At 39.7% G+C, this 18,939-nt stretch overlaps 1 protein-coding gene across 1 annotated transcript in view; it reads right to left on the bottom strand.

Moving 5' to 3' along the window:
* The window catches only part of LOC107694110 (sushi, nidogen and EGF-like domain-containing protein 1), a 31,984-nt gene that overhangs the window by 7,161 nt on the left and 5,884 nt on the right, over window positions 1–18,939 (bottom strand). The window contains exons 2-20 of the mRNA XM_016493703.1: window positions 15,833–16,120; window positions 15,457–15,597; window positions 15,173–15,335; window positions 14,934–15,059; window positions 14,501–14,614; window positions 13,943–14,056; window positions 13,226–13,339; window positions 12,551–12,601; window positions 12,364–12,471; window positions 10,640–10,732; window positions 9,413–9,544; window positions 8,961–9,080; window positions 8,667–8,783; window positions 5,618–5,761; window positions 4,540–4,713; window positions 3,757–3,870; window positions 3,509–3,622; window positions 1,435–1,548; window positions 969–1,085 (exon numbers count right to left, since the gene is read on the bottom strand). Of these exons, the coding sequence (XP_016349189.1) occupies window positions 969–1,085; window positions 1,435–1,548; window positions 3,509–3,622; window positions 3,757–3,870; window positions 4,540–4,713; window positions 5,618–5,761; window positions 8,667–8,783; window positions 8,961–9,080; window positions 9,413–9,544; window positions 10,640–10,732; window positions 12,364–12,471; window positions 12,551–12,601; window positions 13,226–13,339; window positions 13,943–14,056; window positions 14,501–14,614; window positions 14,934–15,059; window positions 15,173–15,335; window positions 15,457–15,597; window positions 15,833–16,120 (2,458 nt within the window). The remainder of the gene's footprint in view (window positions 1–968; window positions 1,086–1,434; window positions 1,549–3,508; window positions 3,623–3,756; window positions 3,871–4,539; window positions 4,714–5,617; window positions 5,762–8,666; window positions 8,784–8,960; window positions 9,081–9,412; window positions 9,545–10,639; window positions 10,733–12,363; window positions 12,472–12,550; window positions 12,602–13,225; window positions 13,340–13,942; window positions 14,057–14,500; window positions 14,615–14,933; window positions 15,060–15,172; window positions 15,336–15,456; window positions 15,598–15,832; window positions 16,121–18,939) is intronic.

Here is an 18,939-nt window from a genome sequence, read left to right on the forward strand (position 1 = left end):
CATTCATTAGCCAATGTTCAATCACTAAAAACACACGCGTTCCATTTAAATTCTGGACAATTTTCATTTGTATACAAATCATCACATCCACCTATACATTACATAATATATAGCTACCCATGACTAGAACATGAATTATATAGGATCCCATATTTATCCCTACTGTACAATCCAACAGTCTAATACATAAACAATCACCAGCATCTACTACCCAAATTAAATTTTAAATTGTATAACAATGGAAAGTACAATGACAAATCATCAGAAGTACATCATCATAAATAATCATTAATTTTCACACTGTACTCAAAATATACAGTACTCCACAAATTGTTAAAGATGCGTTAGGGTTAGGTTTTTAAGATTTTATAAAATAATTTACATTTTTCTAGCTAGAAATTTTAAAATTAAATAAATAAATAGCTTAAACAATATATCAAGAACAACTGGAAACATCATGTAAATTCATTGGTTAAATAAATGGGATCCCTGAAGAACATTCAGCTATGAAAACTTTTAAATTATATTATTAATGTAAATTAATTTTAATTAATAATGTAAATTAATTTAAGTGACTTAATTTAATTTGTGGAAACCTGTTAGTCTACATGGGGGCCCTTCAAATTCTGTTGTGAACAATGGGAAATTAACCCTTGGAATTAAAAAGGTTGAAAGCCACTGCTCTAAACTATGATAGGAAAATTAATTTATGAATGCAGTACATGCATACCAAATACATACCAAAGAATGCACATATTTTAAGTTTGTAATAAGTAACAAACTTATCATAAATCTCTGAATAATTAATAACTTCCCTGGAAGCAATTTAACAAATCACTTTGCCAGTAAAAACACAAACTCTGAATTCCATTCTATCTTAATATCTAGTTTCTTTTCTAAATAGCCTCCACTTAAATAAAATGAATGGATATGGGTTGATTTTGAATAATGGAAGATCAGGAGCTGACCTCTCTCACAGTCTCTCCCTGTGTGGCCCACCCTGCAGGCACAGCTGTAGTTCCCCCTTCTATCACTCCAACAGACGCCTCGGTTCCCGCACGGCTGCAGTACACATGGGTTCTCCACTAGACGGCAACAGAGGACCAATTGAGACCTTACATTGAAAGCACCCTATCTGACAAATTCACAGAAATAATAACGACCTCAGACTTCCAGAAAGTGGAAGAGTACACGGATATCACTGGCAGTTTTAATTTTATTCACATCAAGAAAAAATATTTTAAATTTGTGAGGATTTTGATGAATTCAAATCAGTGTAACATAGCAGAAGGCAGACTTATTTTGTCAGAGGTAACTTTTTTCTCTCATAGTTCCCTCAATGTCAGTTACAATCTTAATACTTCTTGTTTATTCTTTAATTTGTTATATTTTGTGCACTTTTTCAGGAGTAATATTTAATAATGGTTAACACACGTGTCTGGCAGCGGTCTCCAACATAACCCTCTTTACACACACACAGGTGGTTCCTCCTGTAGCCTCGGCATACACCTCCATTCAAGCAAGGATTTGGCTCACATCCATCCTGTTCTGCAGAACAAACATACATTTTTATCATAAGATGGAAAATCCTTCACTCTGAGAGGTGGGCTGTTTGTAAGAGATAAAGTAGGTGTGAAGTGTTTGTGTATCAAATTAGATTTAGTGTAAGTCAGAAGCAAGGGGAAAGCAGATCACGCAGAATGACAAAAACAGTTGCAGATGCAAGCTGGAAAATGAGTTGGGAATCAAGGTTCAACAAAAACAGGTTTGTTTTTCTTTCTATAGTTACCATATTGTAGCACATCTTTATGTAAGTTATTGAGTTTAGATTATTGCTATATAAGCTACAAGCACAATTTTATGTTTGCAAAGACCCTTTCTGTTTTCAGGTAGATGCTTCATAAATCCACTCTAAGGCTGCAAAATAATTGTCTATAAAAAGTATAGTTTTGATGTTTTACACTGTCACAGATAGTTGGGATTTTTTTGACACTGATCAACAGACAAATATTCTTTAATGTCAAAATGAAAACAGTTTTCTACAGATTGGTTATTACAGTTATTACTCACAAACTAATGTTTTGCATAAGTACTCAAGTGCTTGAGTTTAGCAGATGCACCTTTGGCAGCAATTACAGCCTTGAGTCTGTGTGAATAACATTAGATTTGCACTGGCCACTGCAGTTTTTCCCCATTCAGGTTACATGGAGACTGAGTCTACGGCCTTTTTCCAAGCCAACCCAGTAGGTGTCTTGCAGACTCCATCAGGTTTTCCTTCTTGATTTCTGAGCATTTTGCTGCATTCATTTTTATCTTTTACCTTCATCAAGTCTTTTAGCCATTCTGCAGAGAAAAATCTCCACCATGTTTTACACAAATTAGGGAAGGTGTTTTTCTGATTATACACTGTGTTAACTTGGCCAAAAACCCTGGTTCTATCAGGAAAAGTTCTATGAGGACCACTATCGTCAAAGATGATTGACAATTAGTATACCGTTTGGATTGGCGGTATGGTTCTGTTCTGGGCAAGAACTCCCTGTGAATCCATGCAGCCTAGCATGGATGAGAGCAGCGATGAACCCCTTAGGGTAAACGGAACAGAACCAACATAAAAGTATTGCGGATATTATTTGTTCAATAGTTTAATGTAAACATTTTAGAAATTAGTCTGATTCAAAGGGGAATCAGAAAGCTGAATCCTGACTGGTCTAGAGGAGGAGTTGGGGATGGAGGAGGGTAATTAGCTATTGAGCAACGCGAGGCTGCACATAATACTGAAGGACCTTATATATGGGTGCTGTGATATGCGTCATATCCCTATGGGTATATGTGGATCAGCTGAGAGTCAGCTGACGCAAGCTTGGCTAACGTGACCTGCCAGAACGAACGCTATGCTTGATTTTGGGTCTCATCAGACCATGGAACCTTCTAGCTGGTGGAACTCTCCCAAATGCCTTGTAGAAGACTGTAGCAGAGCTGTCCTATGCCATTCACCCATAAAACTGTGACTGGTACTCAGAAGCATTCGGGCAACAGTTATCTGCACAGCCTTGATCATTTTAGATTCTAAATCTTCTGCATTTCCACGTAATTTTGAAGGCATAGATCATCTGTGCCACAATGGCCTGGATTTGTTTTACATTTGACAAAGTCACTTGGAGCTGCTTAGAGTGTTTTTTTTTTCACCAGAAAATTCTTCTACAACATTGACTCACCAGAAATTGGACATTTCAGATAGAAGTGTATTTACATTACAATCAATTGAAACCCCTTAGCTACACTCAATTAATCTTAATTTAGCCATTCATGTCACTTTTAAACCAACTGGCTGCCTCAGTGATTTAGTTCATATTAAAAGATTGTCAAACTTGTTTTTTGTATTTATTTAAGATCATATTGATTACATTTTGAAAGAGTTTTTCTGTTGATCAGTGAGGAAAAAAATCCACTGTGATTCAAGGCTGTAAAACAACAAAACAGTCCATAGTTGTTAACATATTGATGTTACCTATCTCACAGTCCTGCCCGGCATAGCCCTGCTGGCAGTGGCAGAAGTAAGAACCAGGCTGATCCTCACATGTACCTCCGTGCTTACATGGCTCGGAAAGGCATTCATCAATATCTGTCAAAGCATTCACAGAAATCTAAACTCAAGCCAGGTTTTACACAATGAGCTGTCAAAATCTCTAATATCAAAATGTCAATATGACATAAGAGAGAGAATTAAGAATAAGCAAGAGATATGCAGTGTGTTACCTGTTTGACAGCGCTGACCACTAAAACCATCTTCACATTCACACAGGTAGGAGGCTACCCTATCACGACAAGTTCCCCCATTCATACATGGCTGAGACAAACACTCGTTTATCTCTGGAAAAATAAAGGGGATGATGAGAGTCATTCATGTACAAATCCTAGCACACTGGAAGCATTTAACAAATCCTGAAAACACATACACATATATAAACAAAACCTGAAATACACATACCACACACTTACATAAACAGACACAAATTTTGTGTACAAGGGATAATCTTTGGTTTGGTGTATGAATCAAGATTAGCACAGAATCAAAAATTCACACAAATACCATAGCAGAAACCCAAATCTGCATGCAAGTTCATCAGCAACAGTTCTCAAGATGAACAGAAATCCAGGTATTTGGATTTCTCCCCGTCTTACTGTGTACTTAGACTGTTTATTTCATGTGATACAAATGATGTAGTAGCTCATGTTGCCAGAGCAGCATCATGCTTTATGTCCCACAGAGAGACCGCAGAATTGTTTTGTGTTTAAGAACTCTGAACTGTATACCAAGGCCTGACTACTTTCTGTTAGCACCCTGACACGCTATGCAAACTTTATGTTGGTTTCAAACTACAATTTATTTTAGAGTGTTTCTACTCGTTTGACATTTTGTAGGCTCATCAGATCTTCTTCCCAGCATTCCAAACCAACCAACCATTTTGGAATGTTGGTTTCAGGGCGGGACAGTCTTGGGCAAACTTTGAACAACAAGGGTTTTGAATCTCCACTAACCTTCACAGACTGTAGGCTGGCTCCAGGACCCCTGGCTGCTGCAGATGCTTTGGGTGGCCCTGGGAAGGGGTGTGTAGCCTGGGTGGCATGAATACAGAGCCATCGAGCCCGGGGTAGTGGAGGAATACTGCACCTCTGCATGCTTGACTTTCACAGGGGGGCCACAGTCCAGACCTGCAGTGTGCACAGAGTATAATTATGACATGTCATATAAAAAAACTGACGGGTTTGTTAAACAATCATACGATTTACAATAATCATATCACGATAAATTATGACAATATAATTATTCACTATCATATTTATGGATGTTACATTGATATTAGATACTAATATAAATTCATTTTACAATGTATAAACTATTTGCTATTGAAAAAAGAAACGAAATACACAGAAGCAGATAACATAATTCTAACCGAGAAAAAAATCATCCAACTAAGGCTGAAGAATTTAATTTATTTAGTTAATTAAACACAGTGACAAAGCCCTACACTGCAAAAAAAGAATGCCAGAAACACTATGAAACAAAATGAGCAGTGACAGCAACAGTTATTTGTTTATTTCTACAAAATAAATGATTGCTTTTCCCGAAAACATAAAAAACCAACCGGTTTCACTTTACCTAATACACATGGCCACATTTACAGCTACGAGCAGATTCATAAATAGAAGCTGTAAAAACATCCTTTTTGTGAAATGTTTTAGGTGACAAGGGGATGGTGTTTCATCCTATCATGGAACAGCAGGACACAAATTGAACAGCACCTTGTGGAAAACTGTAACAGCAGAGTTATAACTCCTGTTCAGGGAGGGAGTATCAAATGCACTGAGGACTTTATCCAGCTTAATCTCTGGGGAGGTGACACTCAACCCAGCTTTACTGCAGGAACTGGCACCTGCTGCTTCGTCCTGGCATCATCCGAATGAAGATAGACGACTGCTGTTCTCCGCCTAACATGCATATCAGTTACCCCTAAATGAATGAATAGTGACTACTGCAAAGAGCTATGTGAGCTCCTGATTCCTGTCGTGTTGGCAAACAGCTCAGTGTACTTTGGAGGTAAAACAGTTTGATTACCCCCCAAAGTTGGATTGGATCCTCTGTTGATCTCGCAGTGTCTTCCTACGAAGGATGGGGAGCACTCACATTTGTATTTACCAATGTAGTGGAAACATGTTCCGCCATTCAGGCAGGGACTGGAAGCACAAGGATCTGGCTTTCCTAAACATAAAACATAAGATATTTTAAAACAGTTGTTGTACAGTTCTGTGTACACATGTGCATATAGTGTGCGCTTGCATATTTATTTGAGAAAGAAAGCATGGCCATGTGTGCGTCAAAATGAGGTCAACATGTGTGAGAAATCATTGATCATTACAGTAGCACTGAGAAAGAGAAACAGCTTTTCGTGCATGTGCCAGGGCAAGTTGATTTTTCTACATGTGAGGAATCCAAGTGTTGAACAAACTCCAGCAAATTGGATCATTCCACAAGGCCAAACAGTTGCACAACTCTAATGTTGGACAAAGTTGGGATAATGAAAATCCAGAGATGAAAAGCGTCTTGGCTTTGAAGAGCTTTTTTCTTTGTGCAGTTTTATGGCACTCTGTGTGTGCGGAAATGCCATTTTCCAAACATTTTCTTCCATTTGACCAAAAAAGAGAAGAGGAAGGGTGACTGAGAACTGTAACATCCCTTGGGTGCAAACTGCTGGGAATTTTAAAGTGCACACTTAAGGCCCTTTCATGGCAAACATGAAACAAAAAGATTGCTCGATCTTGTAGGTTTGCATTGCACAACATCAGAAAGATCAGGCCCTTCCTAACGGAGCATGCTGCACAACTTCTTGTCCAGGTCCTTGTCATTTCTACGCTGGACTACTGCAATGCTCTTCTGGCTGGACTTCAATCATGCACAATCAAACCTCTACAAATTATTCAGAATGCAGCAACACGACTGGTCTTCAATGAGCCCAAAAGGGCCCACGTCACACCTCTCTTTATCTTCCTGCACTGGCTACCGGCTGCAGCTCGCATCAAGTTCAAGACATTGATTCTTGCATATAGAACAGCCACAGGCTCAGCACCCGCCTACTTCCACTATTACAAATCTACATCCCCTCCAGAAGTCTGAGATCTACTAGTGAGCGACGCCTCGTGGTACCATCACAAAGAGGCACAAAATCACTTTCCAGAACATTCTCGCTCACCATTCCTGGCTGTTGGCATGTTCTTCCAACCCCTATCCGGAATGCTGAATCCCTGACAATTTTCAAACGACAGCTGAAAACTCATCTCTTTTGTCACTATTTGACTTCATCCTAAAAAAACAAAAAAAAAACAACCTTTGCTTCTCTTTACTTAATCCCCAGTCTAGCTTGTACTTATTTGAACGATGCCTGAAACTTGGTATTACGAGCACTTCCTGTGTCTATTTGCCTCTTTAAGATGAATCGCTAGATGTATTCCCCGATTGTAAGTCACTTTGGATAAAAGTGTCTGCTAAATGAATAAATGTAATGTAAATGTAAAAGATAAGCGAATCACAGACGAATGGACCTTTCAAACTAAAAAGAAAACTGAAGAAAATGTAAATTCATGCCGCTACAGTAGAAAGTGCAACATGAAAGTTTAGTAATTTTACTAAAGTATACATCAAACCAATCATTTTGTAAACCTGACATTTTCTTATACAAGTCTGTACTACATTGTAGTACTTTTGTTTAACTGTAGTAAAAAAAAAAACTTACACTGAATTGCTATCATTTTAATCTTTTGACAAATCTTGTTTTCATGTCGTAATAATACTTTACAAAGAGAATAAGATATAAATATAAAAACATCAAACAACAAACTTGCAATGCCATTTTGAGCACATTAGCACTACTGAATGCTCTGATATTGCTTCTGGAACGGTTCTTCGTTGGAGGAAGAAAAATTCATCAGCCAAAAAAAAAAAGAAACCTGCTTTGTTGGCAGGCAAATGTTTAATGAATAGCTTAATACAAATGCATTGTTCCAATTCAAAACTTTCCCATGAAACATGTTTGATATGAAAGGGCCTTAACCCAAATTTTTCCCAGACATGAAAATATCCAAATGATGTGTCATTAGTAACCCTTTGAAATAATCAATAATAATTAAAAAAAAAATGTTTTTGGAAAAGTGTGTGAAAAATTGTGTTTTATGGTCGGTCACAAATGTGACCGATGGGATAAGGTGAGTACTGAATTAACATATTTCTGCAGTCATAAAAATTGTTATATATCTTAGCCCAGCTATTTTAAACTGTTTGATCACATTCTAGGGTTATTATTATTATGCATAAAAAACTTTATGCAACATTGATAGGAACACTGAGATAAAAACCAAAAACATTCAACCATCAACGCATTTCAAAATTGTTACTTTTTTGTAAAATATAACATCACATTTTTATATTAGTGCTACCAGTATTACAACATCAATAATGTAAATTTTTTGTAACATTTGAATTTTTAATTTAGTGCAATATTTTGTCATTGCAACATTTTAGTGTAATTTTCACTAGCAACTGCAATTGGATTTTTGTAAATTATTATTATTATTATTAATTATTATTGTAAACCTAAGTTCACTGTTATCCCACCGGTCACTATTGTGACCATCAACATGTTTACTCATTCTATGACCACACACAACAAAACTGAATATATGTGAATTCATATATTAATACTAGACACCTTAAAGATAATGTGTACCAAAAATCTTTGTCATATCTTTGTTAACATACTTTACTAGCCTTTCGTTTTGGAGCTTTGATGCAGTTATCATCTTCTCAAGGTGCAAACAGGAAATAAACTGCTCTGGTCATGTGACAAATTGCATTAATCACGTGAAACTGCACATATTTCACTGAGACCCTTTATTTTTTTCCATATTTGCAGGAAGTACACTAAAACATCAGTCAGTAAGGTTTTTAGAGCTTTATAAATGAAAACCTTAATTACGGTCACTATTGTGACCGGTGGGATTAAACGGGTTGCTTATCAAACTAATAAGACTCTAAACAACATAACCAAAATTTCATTCTTGTATTTATATTCACACCATAAAACCACTAATTGCAGGAAATACTATATACATACCCACTTCACAGTGTTTCCCTTTGAAATGGTAGGTACAGACACATCGGTAGCTGTCAGCTTCTTCTTTACAAGAGCCTCCATTACGACAGGGACTAGAGGCACAGATACTTAATCTGACTGAGGAAAAAAAAGAGGAAAAATGCTGTATGTACTGGCAAGTAGGCTAAATGATTTCTCCAAAACGGATATGTGGTGCATTAAACAATATGATGCAGCACAATAATTGAGTGTCTACCTTTTAATATGTAAGTCTGCAAGGACAAAATGTTAACACGTTGAACAGATGTAACATACCTCTTTCGCAATGCTTGCCTCTGTAGCCATGCTTGCACTCACAAATATAGCCTCCATCTCTCTCATAGCAATAGCCTCCATTCTGACACGGTGAGGAATCGCAGGCTGATCGGGGCTGTACTGAAAAACACACACACCAGCTTCACCACGTTCCTTCACAGCATGTGATCGTTTTTTAAGGCTCACTAGTAACTTTAATTTGAGTGTGTTGGAATGATTTCATTTAAATGCACACCACAGCATAGATCCTCTGTGTATTTCAATAGCCAAGTTGAAACATTACCTTCACATTATGTCAACATGCAAATAAATCTGTCTTTTCTCATTTACTCAATATAACGCCTTAGTTGCTTTGGGGACCTTTGCCACCCTGAAAACCTGGCACAGTATTTGTTCATTTGTCATGGAGACCATGGCTTGCACATGGCTTCAAGGTTCTCCAGGGCTCTTACCATATGGGTAGAAGTCCTTGTGATCAAAGTCAACACCAGTTTGGCAGGTGCAGAGGTATGTGCCGCCATACTCTAAGCATGGACCTCCATCTGGACACGGTCGGTTGTTACTACAGGGTGTTTGTGTTACCTCTAAGGAGTAAAAAAAAAATTGCAGAAATTAGTTGTTATACTGTACAAATATGTGTGCATTACTACTACTTTTGGAATACTTTGTTGAATACAAGGTTGCCCACACTTTTTAGATGGGTACTATTTTCTCTGGTGATCAATACGACATGTATCTTGTGACTGTCAGACACTTTTAGTGCTTTTGTTAGAATAAAAGATTGCCCACACTCTTCAATTGGATACAGTTTTCTCTGTTGGTCAATAAATAAAGGACCTTTTAGTGCTTTTCCATCATGAGGCCAAATGGTTCTCAGTTTGGTGTATTTTCAAAAATACATAATTTAGTACAGAATAATTACAAACTGTTCCATGGTTAGCTAACTGTACACAGGACAGGGAAACCATGCTTTAGTGGTGAAACAGCTTTAGCGATGTAATGATTCCTGAATTGTCACTTGTCAGTTACAAGTTGTCACTTGTCAGTTACAAGTTGGTTGTATTCAACCGACATGTTTGGCCTGATGATGAAAAAAACACTTCCTGAATTTTAAGGAAGGAAAGGAAAGGACGTGACGTGTGGCCAAGTGTCCCATACTTGGAATTTGTGCTCTGCATTTAACCCATCCAAGTGCACACACACAGCAGTGAGTAGTCAACAAACACACACATACAGTGAACACACACACACGGAGAAGTGAGCAGCCAATGCTGCGGCACCCAGGGAGCAGTTGGGGGTTCGGTGCCTTGCTCAAGGGTCTCACCTCAGTCGTGGTATTGAGGGTGGAGAGAGTGCTGGATATTCACTCCCCCCACCTACAATCCCTGCCGGACCTGAGACTCAAACCCGTGACCTTCAGGTTACGAGTCCGACTCTCTATCCATTAGGCCACGACTGCCCCTTAATTTGGAACACTATGCCTATCTTTTCTACCAACATTTCAAGTAGCCAAGAGAAACTCCCTCTTATCAGAAATCGGAAAATCAGAAATTAACATTATTGTTCTAAAAATACACTGCATATAACAATGGAAATCTCATACCTATAATTTGATAACGTCTTTAGAACTCTTTGAAAAAACAAATTCTGTATTTGTTTGCACTGCAGTTAATACATACCAAACTGACAGTAGAGTCCAGTGAAGCCTGTTGGACATTCACAGGTGCCATTCACATCAACACAAACTCCTCCGTTCTGACAGGGACACTCCTCTGTAGGGAGAGACAGATAAAGAGACACTTTTGGAAGGAGGTCAGCATGCTTTTCTGGATAAGTAAACATTCTAACCATTGTACAATGTTACTCTTTCTTCACGTCAAATTTGAACTTGAAGTATGAATTCAGTGGAAGCATATGTGGGAATGTTACATTGTGTGTGTGTGTGTGCATGTTTATGTGGTTTATGAGGACACAAATTTGTATAATAACATGGGTATGACATAGGTATTACAACGAGAAGGTGATTTATGAGGACATTTTCAGTGTCCCCGTAATTCAAAAGGCTTATAAATAATTCAGAATGAGTTTTTTTGAAAATCTAAAAATGCAGAAAGTTTCCTGTGAGGGGTAGGTTTAGGGGTAGGGTTGGTGTAGGGCAATAGAAAATACGGTTTGTACAGTATAAAAACCATTACGCCTATGGAGAGTCCCCATAAACCATAAAAACAAACCTGTGTGTGTGTGTGTGTGTGTGTGTGTGTGTGTGTGTGTGTGCATCATGAGCATAGTTTAGCGTAGTGTGCTGTGGTGGGATTTGTTGTACTGTTATACATTATAAACTTGTTCCTTGGGTCAGTCTTTCCCACAATTTTCCCACACAGTTCATAGTGCTGGATGACTGTAAGTCAGTATTCTGTAAAGCTTAAGACTTTTTATTTTCCTCTTCCCTCAGTAATTGCAGCAGTGGATCAAAGTAACTTGCTGTATCACTGTTAAATTGCTTCCTTTTGAAGTCCAGGGGGCTTGCATGAGGGTGTTATTTTTTTCTGATAATATGTAGCATGTTTTTGATCAAATTGTGTGACCCTAGGGGCAATTAATAGGTTGTTAATTCGCTGGAGCCATTTTCATTTGTTGTCTCTAAGGTCGGTCTCTTTGATCTCAGTGCTCCATTAGACACGCATAGGTTCTGTCTATGAGCTTCTACCTTCTCTTTTTGAGAGATCTGAATGACTTTTTCCACTACACATTCCAAGTGAACCGGGCAGGAAGGTATTCTGGAGATTTAGGAAATATATAAGAGTCGATGGTTATTTCAGCTCCAGGTGGACAAGTAGGATGAATTTGCTAGAGCTCACAATGTGCTTTTAAATCTATAGGGGCACAAAGTGCGCAGTGTACACAGTGATCCTGGGAGCAGGGATATCGTACTGACTGACATTGACTAAATGAGATAAAGCAGAATATGAGGATGTTGCAGCTCATATCATCTTCATAACTTGAGTCTTTGGAGATTTGTGGTTGGATGTTAGAGCGTCCAAACAAATCTCACCTGCTTTGTTGCAGGGAAGTGAATTCCAAACATTAGGACTGTCTCATAAAACAGAGGCCCTTTTAAGTCTAGACAAGAGCCCTTCCTCTTGTTGGTAAAGTAGTAAAAAGTGCCATAAAGCAATTATTTACAACATCAAGCGACTTGCTGCAAGGTCTGAGCAGTAAACTGGGTGAGGTTGTGTAGGTTTGGATAATTATGCTCATCTATCACGACTGCATAGTCTTCCTCAGGCAGTGCTTCAAATTCCTGTGGAATAGTGGTGTCTGCCTTGTTCTCCTCTGTGCCATGTTCCTGCACAGTTACTTAAGAAGAGTAGCTACTATGCATTAAAGTCTGGGAGTACTGTACCTTCACAGTCGTCACCGTAGTAACCTGGGGTGCAGGTGCAGTTGTAGTTTCCAGAGCCAATATACTCGCAGATTTGACGCTTTTCACAATTCTCTCCATCGCAGGAAACTGTAAGTGAAATATTAAGTGTGATGATCTTTTGAAAGGGAGATAAATCGTGGCAGGAATTTGAAGAACCTTGACTTGCCTGTCTGATTTGCAGCATCAGTAATAGAGGAATTTTCCATAACAACTAACTCTGTTTAGGGTCAGCATGATCTAATACATTAACAAAAATTAAATAAGTTAAATATTTTAAATGAAAGTTCAACCACACTAGTGGTTGGTCGGTCAAGCCACTTCAACCTCAGACAAGAGCTGACCAAGCATCTGATAACTATGCTGACATTATTTGCAAATAAATCAGTTCAATTAGTCAGACACTTCATCTAAAACCATAGTTGGACAACTTTTTGAGAAGAGCCATGCATTGGACATGGGAGAAGTGCAAACTTCTTATTGATACTGGAGTAGTTTTCTTTTCATGAACAGATAAGAGTTGACCAAGCATCTGATAACTATGAGATGAGGCTGACATTATTTGCAGTTCAATTAGTCAGACATGTGGTCTGAAGCCATAGTTATCCCAGAGTGTTCCCTCATCTTTATTCATTTTATTTTTTCAATTTAATTGTGTCAGTCCCAGTTGGAAAATGTTACAGCTAGCCAAATATAAAGTGGAAAGTAGGTGGCTGGCTGTGTAAACATCTTCTATCATTAAATATTTTTCCCATCGCAAAGGGAAACAAAAACAAAGACTGGATAATATGTTGGCTGGCATTTATAAAGTGATATGGTGGGTTGAACTCGAGAGAAAAAGCACCTGTCTCACAGTGGCTTCCAGTGAAGTTTGTTGTACAGGTGCAGGTGTAGTTATTCACCAGGTCTTCACACACACCTCCATTCAAACATGGCATGGATGCACATTCATTGATATCTGGATTCCAAAACACAAGATTCATGTCAGTGTAGAGAATAATTTGTCAGCGTGAGAAAGGCAATCCTTCGAGCTTGGTTTTGATTGTATCAATATCTTAAGGTGTGAGAATGTATGAAAGTTCATCATGCAGGTGTACAGTTTCATTGACCAGGTGTCTAGTATTAACAGTAATCTGGTCTCATGTAGAAACAAGGGTTCAAGATATGCAAAGGCCAGCGGTTTAGTTTCCAGAGTACTTCCCAACTGAGCTTGCATTTCATCAATAACCTCCATTGTGGAAACCCCAATTTGTTAAGCAGGGGAATCATGTCAGTGCTTTTTCCTAAAAAGTCATATCAAGGTCTACTCAGAGAACTCTGAATATTTGGAACATAAAACCTGACCCAAAATGAAAACACAGTGAAAGAAATCAAAGTAACTGATAATATATTTCCATTTACTAGCTGCCCTTAAAAGTACTGTACTATAGCATTCTTTATGAAGTCAGTCTAGATAACACCATCTGTCAAATGAATAAGTGCGGGCCTAATGCGGAAAAAAGGAAATGTTCCCTGGGGAAAGTCATGGCCTTTCAGTGACACTCCCAAAATTCATGCTCACCTGACTCGCATAGGAACCCAGTGTAACCTGCTTGGCATACACAGGTGAAGTTGCCGACACCCTGTATGCACTGTGCTCCATTGAGGCATGGGGTCTCTTGGCACTCATCTATGTCTGCAGGCAATAAACACACACACACACACACACTGGATATTTATTCAGCTGATTAATATATCCTCCACACCGTTCCCCTCACTCTGAAACTATGCACTTCTGGCTGTGAAAGGTATTAGAGGTTTGATACATCTCTGCAGGCTGGACTGTGGGAACGAGAAGGAGGTTGAAGCCAGCAGAGCGCTAAGGGAGGAGGGGAGGACAAAATCAGAGAGGAGAGAGGCCACAGCATGAAAAGAAGAGCTTATGAAGTTCAAAACTCACATACATTTTCACTCCCTATTTTAGTCCCCATTAGACAACTTTTTGAGAAGAGCCACACATTGGACATTGTAGAAATACAAGCTTCTTATTGATATTGGAGCAATACGTTTTCTTTTCCTGAACTTACATGCAGTGCATAATTGAAATTGGAGTCCAATAATTGAAGAATTGGGTATTTACCTGTCTCACATGTTGTCCCTATGAATCCCACTGGACATAGGCAGATGAAGTGGTTGACCTTGTCCACACATGTGCCTCCATTCTGACAGGGGTATGAAGAGCACTCATCAACCTCTATTAAAACACACAAAAGAACAACAAATATGATGTGACTTTTATTAGATGTGCACACAGGAATGAAAACGTGGGAATCCTAAAGTGCAGGGGGTGAATGAAAAGGTAATGATTTGACCACAGCAAAACGTTGGACGGACTCTACTGCATTCGTATTACATACAGATGTGACCAGGGGAAATTCTCTCCCTTAGGTTGTCCCCCTGGCTTCCAGGGTGGAATTCTACTTTTACAAGCTGACTTTCTCTTTCCTGGCGAGGAAGAACACAAAGGATGAGTACGAGTTGTGAGGGATGGAAGGATTTCATCATTCGTTTACCTATCTGGCACCTGCGTCCAATGAAGCCAGCCAAACACGAGCAAGTGAAAGAGGGATTTCCAGTGATGCAGTCATCAATGCAGCGGCCACCATTTTGACAAGGCCTTAAGTTAGCACAGACCGAAGCTGAGGAGCACAGTGGAAAAGAGTCCACTGAATTTTCCTGTTTGTACTGTCCGTAATGTTTTCTAATTTGTTGGATACACTGATTCTTTTATTCCTTTCCTTTGGTGGCATACCTGAGTCATTGCAGCTGCCCACCTGCACCTGAGAATCATCAATACGAAAGACCCAACGACCAGGATAGCCCACATTTGTGGTGGTTTCAACTTCAACAATATCATCTGTCCGAGAGCCAGGGATATTGAAATAGCGCCTCTCATCGCCAGCATTAAAACCTGCCTAGGAAGAGAGTGGAAGTGGGGGAGCGTTCTCTCAGGGTGGATTCTTTCACATTTTAATGTCACTTTAAGTAATTTCAGTCAAAACTAAAAACCAACATGAGTAAAGGCAATGACCTTACCTGTGCAGCTATGCCTCCCAAGCCTGCTAGGTCACCACCGCTGGTAGCATGCATCCCTGTTGTCCAAGAAATATTGTGGTACTGGAAGATGGTGAAGGAGAGCTCACCATCTGTGATGAGAACTACTTGAAATGTATTGACCTTTAGAGTAGAACAGAGAGAAAGTCAGTTGCCACAACCAGTATTCAGAATTTTCATTTACTTGTTAGATCAGATTTTCTTAACTCTGGCCCTTGAGGTCCACTATCCTGCAGAGTTTAATATTGATCAGGGATCAACTCTACTAGACAGTGGACCTTGAGGGCCAGACCTGAGAAACCATGTGTTAGATGGTCTTCTAGAGGAAACATAATAAAAAAGGACATGAACTTTGTACCGGAGTTATTGAGCTGCCACCAAAAAATGTGACTTGATGCCAGGTAGCAATCAGCACCCATGTAGTGACAAACATAGGGAACTCGGGAAAGTAACGATTAATGTCTGCAGTGGCTTTTCTCAGGATGGCAGGATCTTTGCTCTCTCGATAAAAAACATTTCCTGCCCGTCGGTTGTCTACATCTGCCCAGAATGGAGCCACCACCCTGCGGTCTCCAGCAATGGGGAATGCCACAGGGGTGAACTGGGACACCTCCCTCAGGAAAGACACCAGGCCATTGTTGTTGACCTTGAAGACACAGAAAAGAAGAGCAAGTACATGGTCAGGGTTAGCAGAGTCAGCACACAAAGCTTCTTTCAGCTCACCTTCTTGGCACTCATTCCCAGATTCCACTGCTGAAGCTTTACCACACCATGAGCAGCATGTTTGGACATTCACTTTCTGAATTGCACAAATAACATATTTCATCTCTGTGAAATTCTTTCCACACTCAAGTATACCTGACGACAGAGACTGGGTTGGTTCACTCAGGAGTACTGCAGAGTCAAGAAGTCATAGACCAACAAAAATCCAATGATTTTACAAGGACTTTTCAAGCAGAACTTTTAAAGGACAGTTCAGTTTCTTGTAGCGACTCTTGGGGTAGATATTGCGATGGGCCTGGAACAGTAATCGGATGTCTATGATGTATGGAACATGCTGTCTGGGAATAAGCGGAGACAGGCTGAGGTGTCCAGCAGTGTGTTGACACATGAGAGTGAGCAGTAGCATTGCAGGATGAAAGAGTGAGGCAGGCTCCTGTGGCAGATGTATCCATTTCCCATCAGGGAACAGACAGCAGCCTTGTTCTGCCAGACATCCACGTCTTGCAGCTGAGAAAACCGGAGCACTTTTCTGACACATCTGCCCTGGCTCTTGTCCACTAGAAGTGGTTTTTAGAGGGTGAGGCCTTTATAACTGCCTCTAAAGTAACCACAGAGCCCAACACTTGCTTTACTGACCACTGGCTTTGCTCTGTTGACTGAGTCTACTCCTGTGATGAATGTCCAGCCAGACTGACATTAAAGAAACCTTAAAGGGGTCATATGATGCTTTTTTACAGATCATTATTTTGTGTATTTGGTGTAACAGTCTCTCTCTCGCGCGCTCTCTCTCTCTCTCTCTCTCGCTCTCTTTCTCTCTCTCCCTCTCTCTCGCGCTCTCTCTCGCTCTGTCTTGCTCTCTCTCTCGCTCTCGCTCTCTCACGCTCGCTCGCGCACACACACACACGATGAGCAAAACTCCGCATTTGAACAGTCAATAGCAAATACTTAAACTAATAACAAAACAGTAGCTGATTCAGAAGCGCCAGACTGTCATAGCAAAGTCAGAATTACCTCCTCTCCTAGGTTCACGAAACGGTCGTCCATAAAATGCATTGCTGTTCTGTTGTAAGTAATCTTAAAGATTCCTAAATGCATCTACTTTTGGAAGGCCAAATAAAGTGCTTTTGCTTTCGCCTAGAAACACACAGCGTCTCCCTGACATGGCTGCTTCAACACTAACTGCGGTTACTGAAACCACGCCTTCTTTCTTTGCGTGCACAGGCATTATGCAAATATTTCCACATAGTGAGGTAGATATGTGGGGGCGTGTTAGAACGAGCCGTTTTAGGGGGCGTGGCAGAGTCTTAACTTTGATAAAGAATATCTCTTTGGTTTTGAGACTTTAGTCTTTGCAACTTTAGGGATCTTATCTATGCACAATCAGCTTGTAACACTCCAAAGAGAAAGGAAAACTTGAAATCGCATCATATGACCCCTTTAAGAGTGTATTCACAGGGGCACAGTGTTATCCAACTGATATGAATATGCATGCAAATTCATTAAACAGGCCAACAGGTGTGTGAAATTATTCCATAGCTTTCTGCTTCTCCATTTTGGTGGAGGTTTTGCGACCAAGCTTTCCTCAATAGTTCTCCAGTGGACAGACTGGAAATTTAAAATCTTTTCTAAACTGTTCTGTAATTTTTATTAGAAAAATACTATCAGTCACCTTTCTGCCCCATATCAGATTGTCACAGCACAGAGCAACAGAGTTACAATGAAAGAGTGTATCTAATGCTAACTTATGCTAGTCAGTTTGCACCTGCACAGTCGCACCCCTCTCCAGGTGTTCACTCCCCAGTGCCAACTTCCCTGTCCCTTCATTTCACTCATCTGTACCCAGTTCTGGCAGCAGCAACAGCAACAAAGGCAGTGTCAGACAACATGGCCTATCTTCTCCCCTTCCTCATGCGTATGGAAGCCATAATTCGGAGGCCTTTGCTGTAAAAACAGTAGAGGAAGTTTTGTTTGGCCTGACTCGGGTGCTTGGTTAATTGGCCGACCGCAGTCTTCCCCTCTCTGCATCAGCGTGCTGTGGCAAGAGTGTGGTTAACATAGAGAAGCAGAGTGAAGCCTGCAGGGCCACAACTCTGGGGTCAATGAAAGGAGCCCTGTGAGAGCAGAAGAATGAAAGAAAAGACAAAGAGAGAGAAGCGGGAGAAATGGAAAAGATGGAGGGATGGAAAGTGCATGCACAGTTCACTGACAGATACAAACCCTTGACAGGAACCAAAGTGTGATTTAGACTAAATGTTTCACAGATGACCAAAACACTTGAGAATGGGCTGCAGTACTAAACCATTGCATGCTAATGATATAAGCAGCAAACTGGGAAACGAGAGTTGTACAGCAGTACAATAGGGACAGCAGTGTTTTCACCAATGCAAGCATTGGAGAGCTAGTAGCAACGGTGAGCGGAGGTAATGAATGGAAATTGCTTACCTTGCTGCTAAATTAGCAGCGGAAATCTCACAAAGCACTACATTAACGATTATTCTCTGGTGTTGTAATATGTCCTGGCATTTCTTCTGATCTATTTGTAGCATCTGGAAGAGGTTAAACTAGCTGCTTTTCTTTCATGTCCTAATATCTTATTAAAAGTAGGATGTAGGAATTGGATCTAACCACAGGCTAAAAGTGAATAAAAGCAATCATAACTTAGTTTAAACAGGTAAGCTTTCTGGGATGTAAAATTCAGTCAGGTGTAGATTAAAAAAAAAAAAAAAAAAAAAAAACAATTTT

Source organism: Sinocyclocheilus anshuiensis, unplaced genomic scaffold (genome assembly GCF_001515605.1).
Source record: "Sinocyclocheilus anshuiensis isolate Anshui unplaced genomic scaffold, SAMN03320099.WGS_v1.1 scaffold1530, whole genome shotgun sequence".
Taxonomy (NCBI): Eukaryota; Metazoa; Chordata; class Actinopteri; order Cypriniformes; family Cyprinidae; genus Sinocyclocheilus; species Sinocyclocheilus anshuiensis.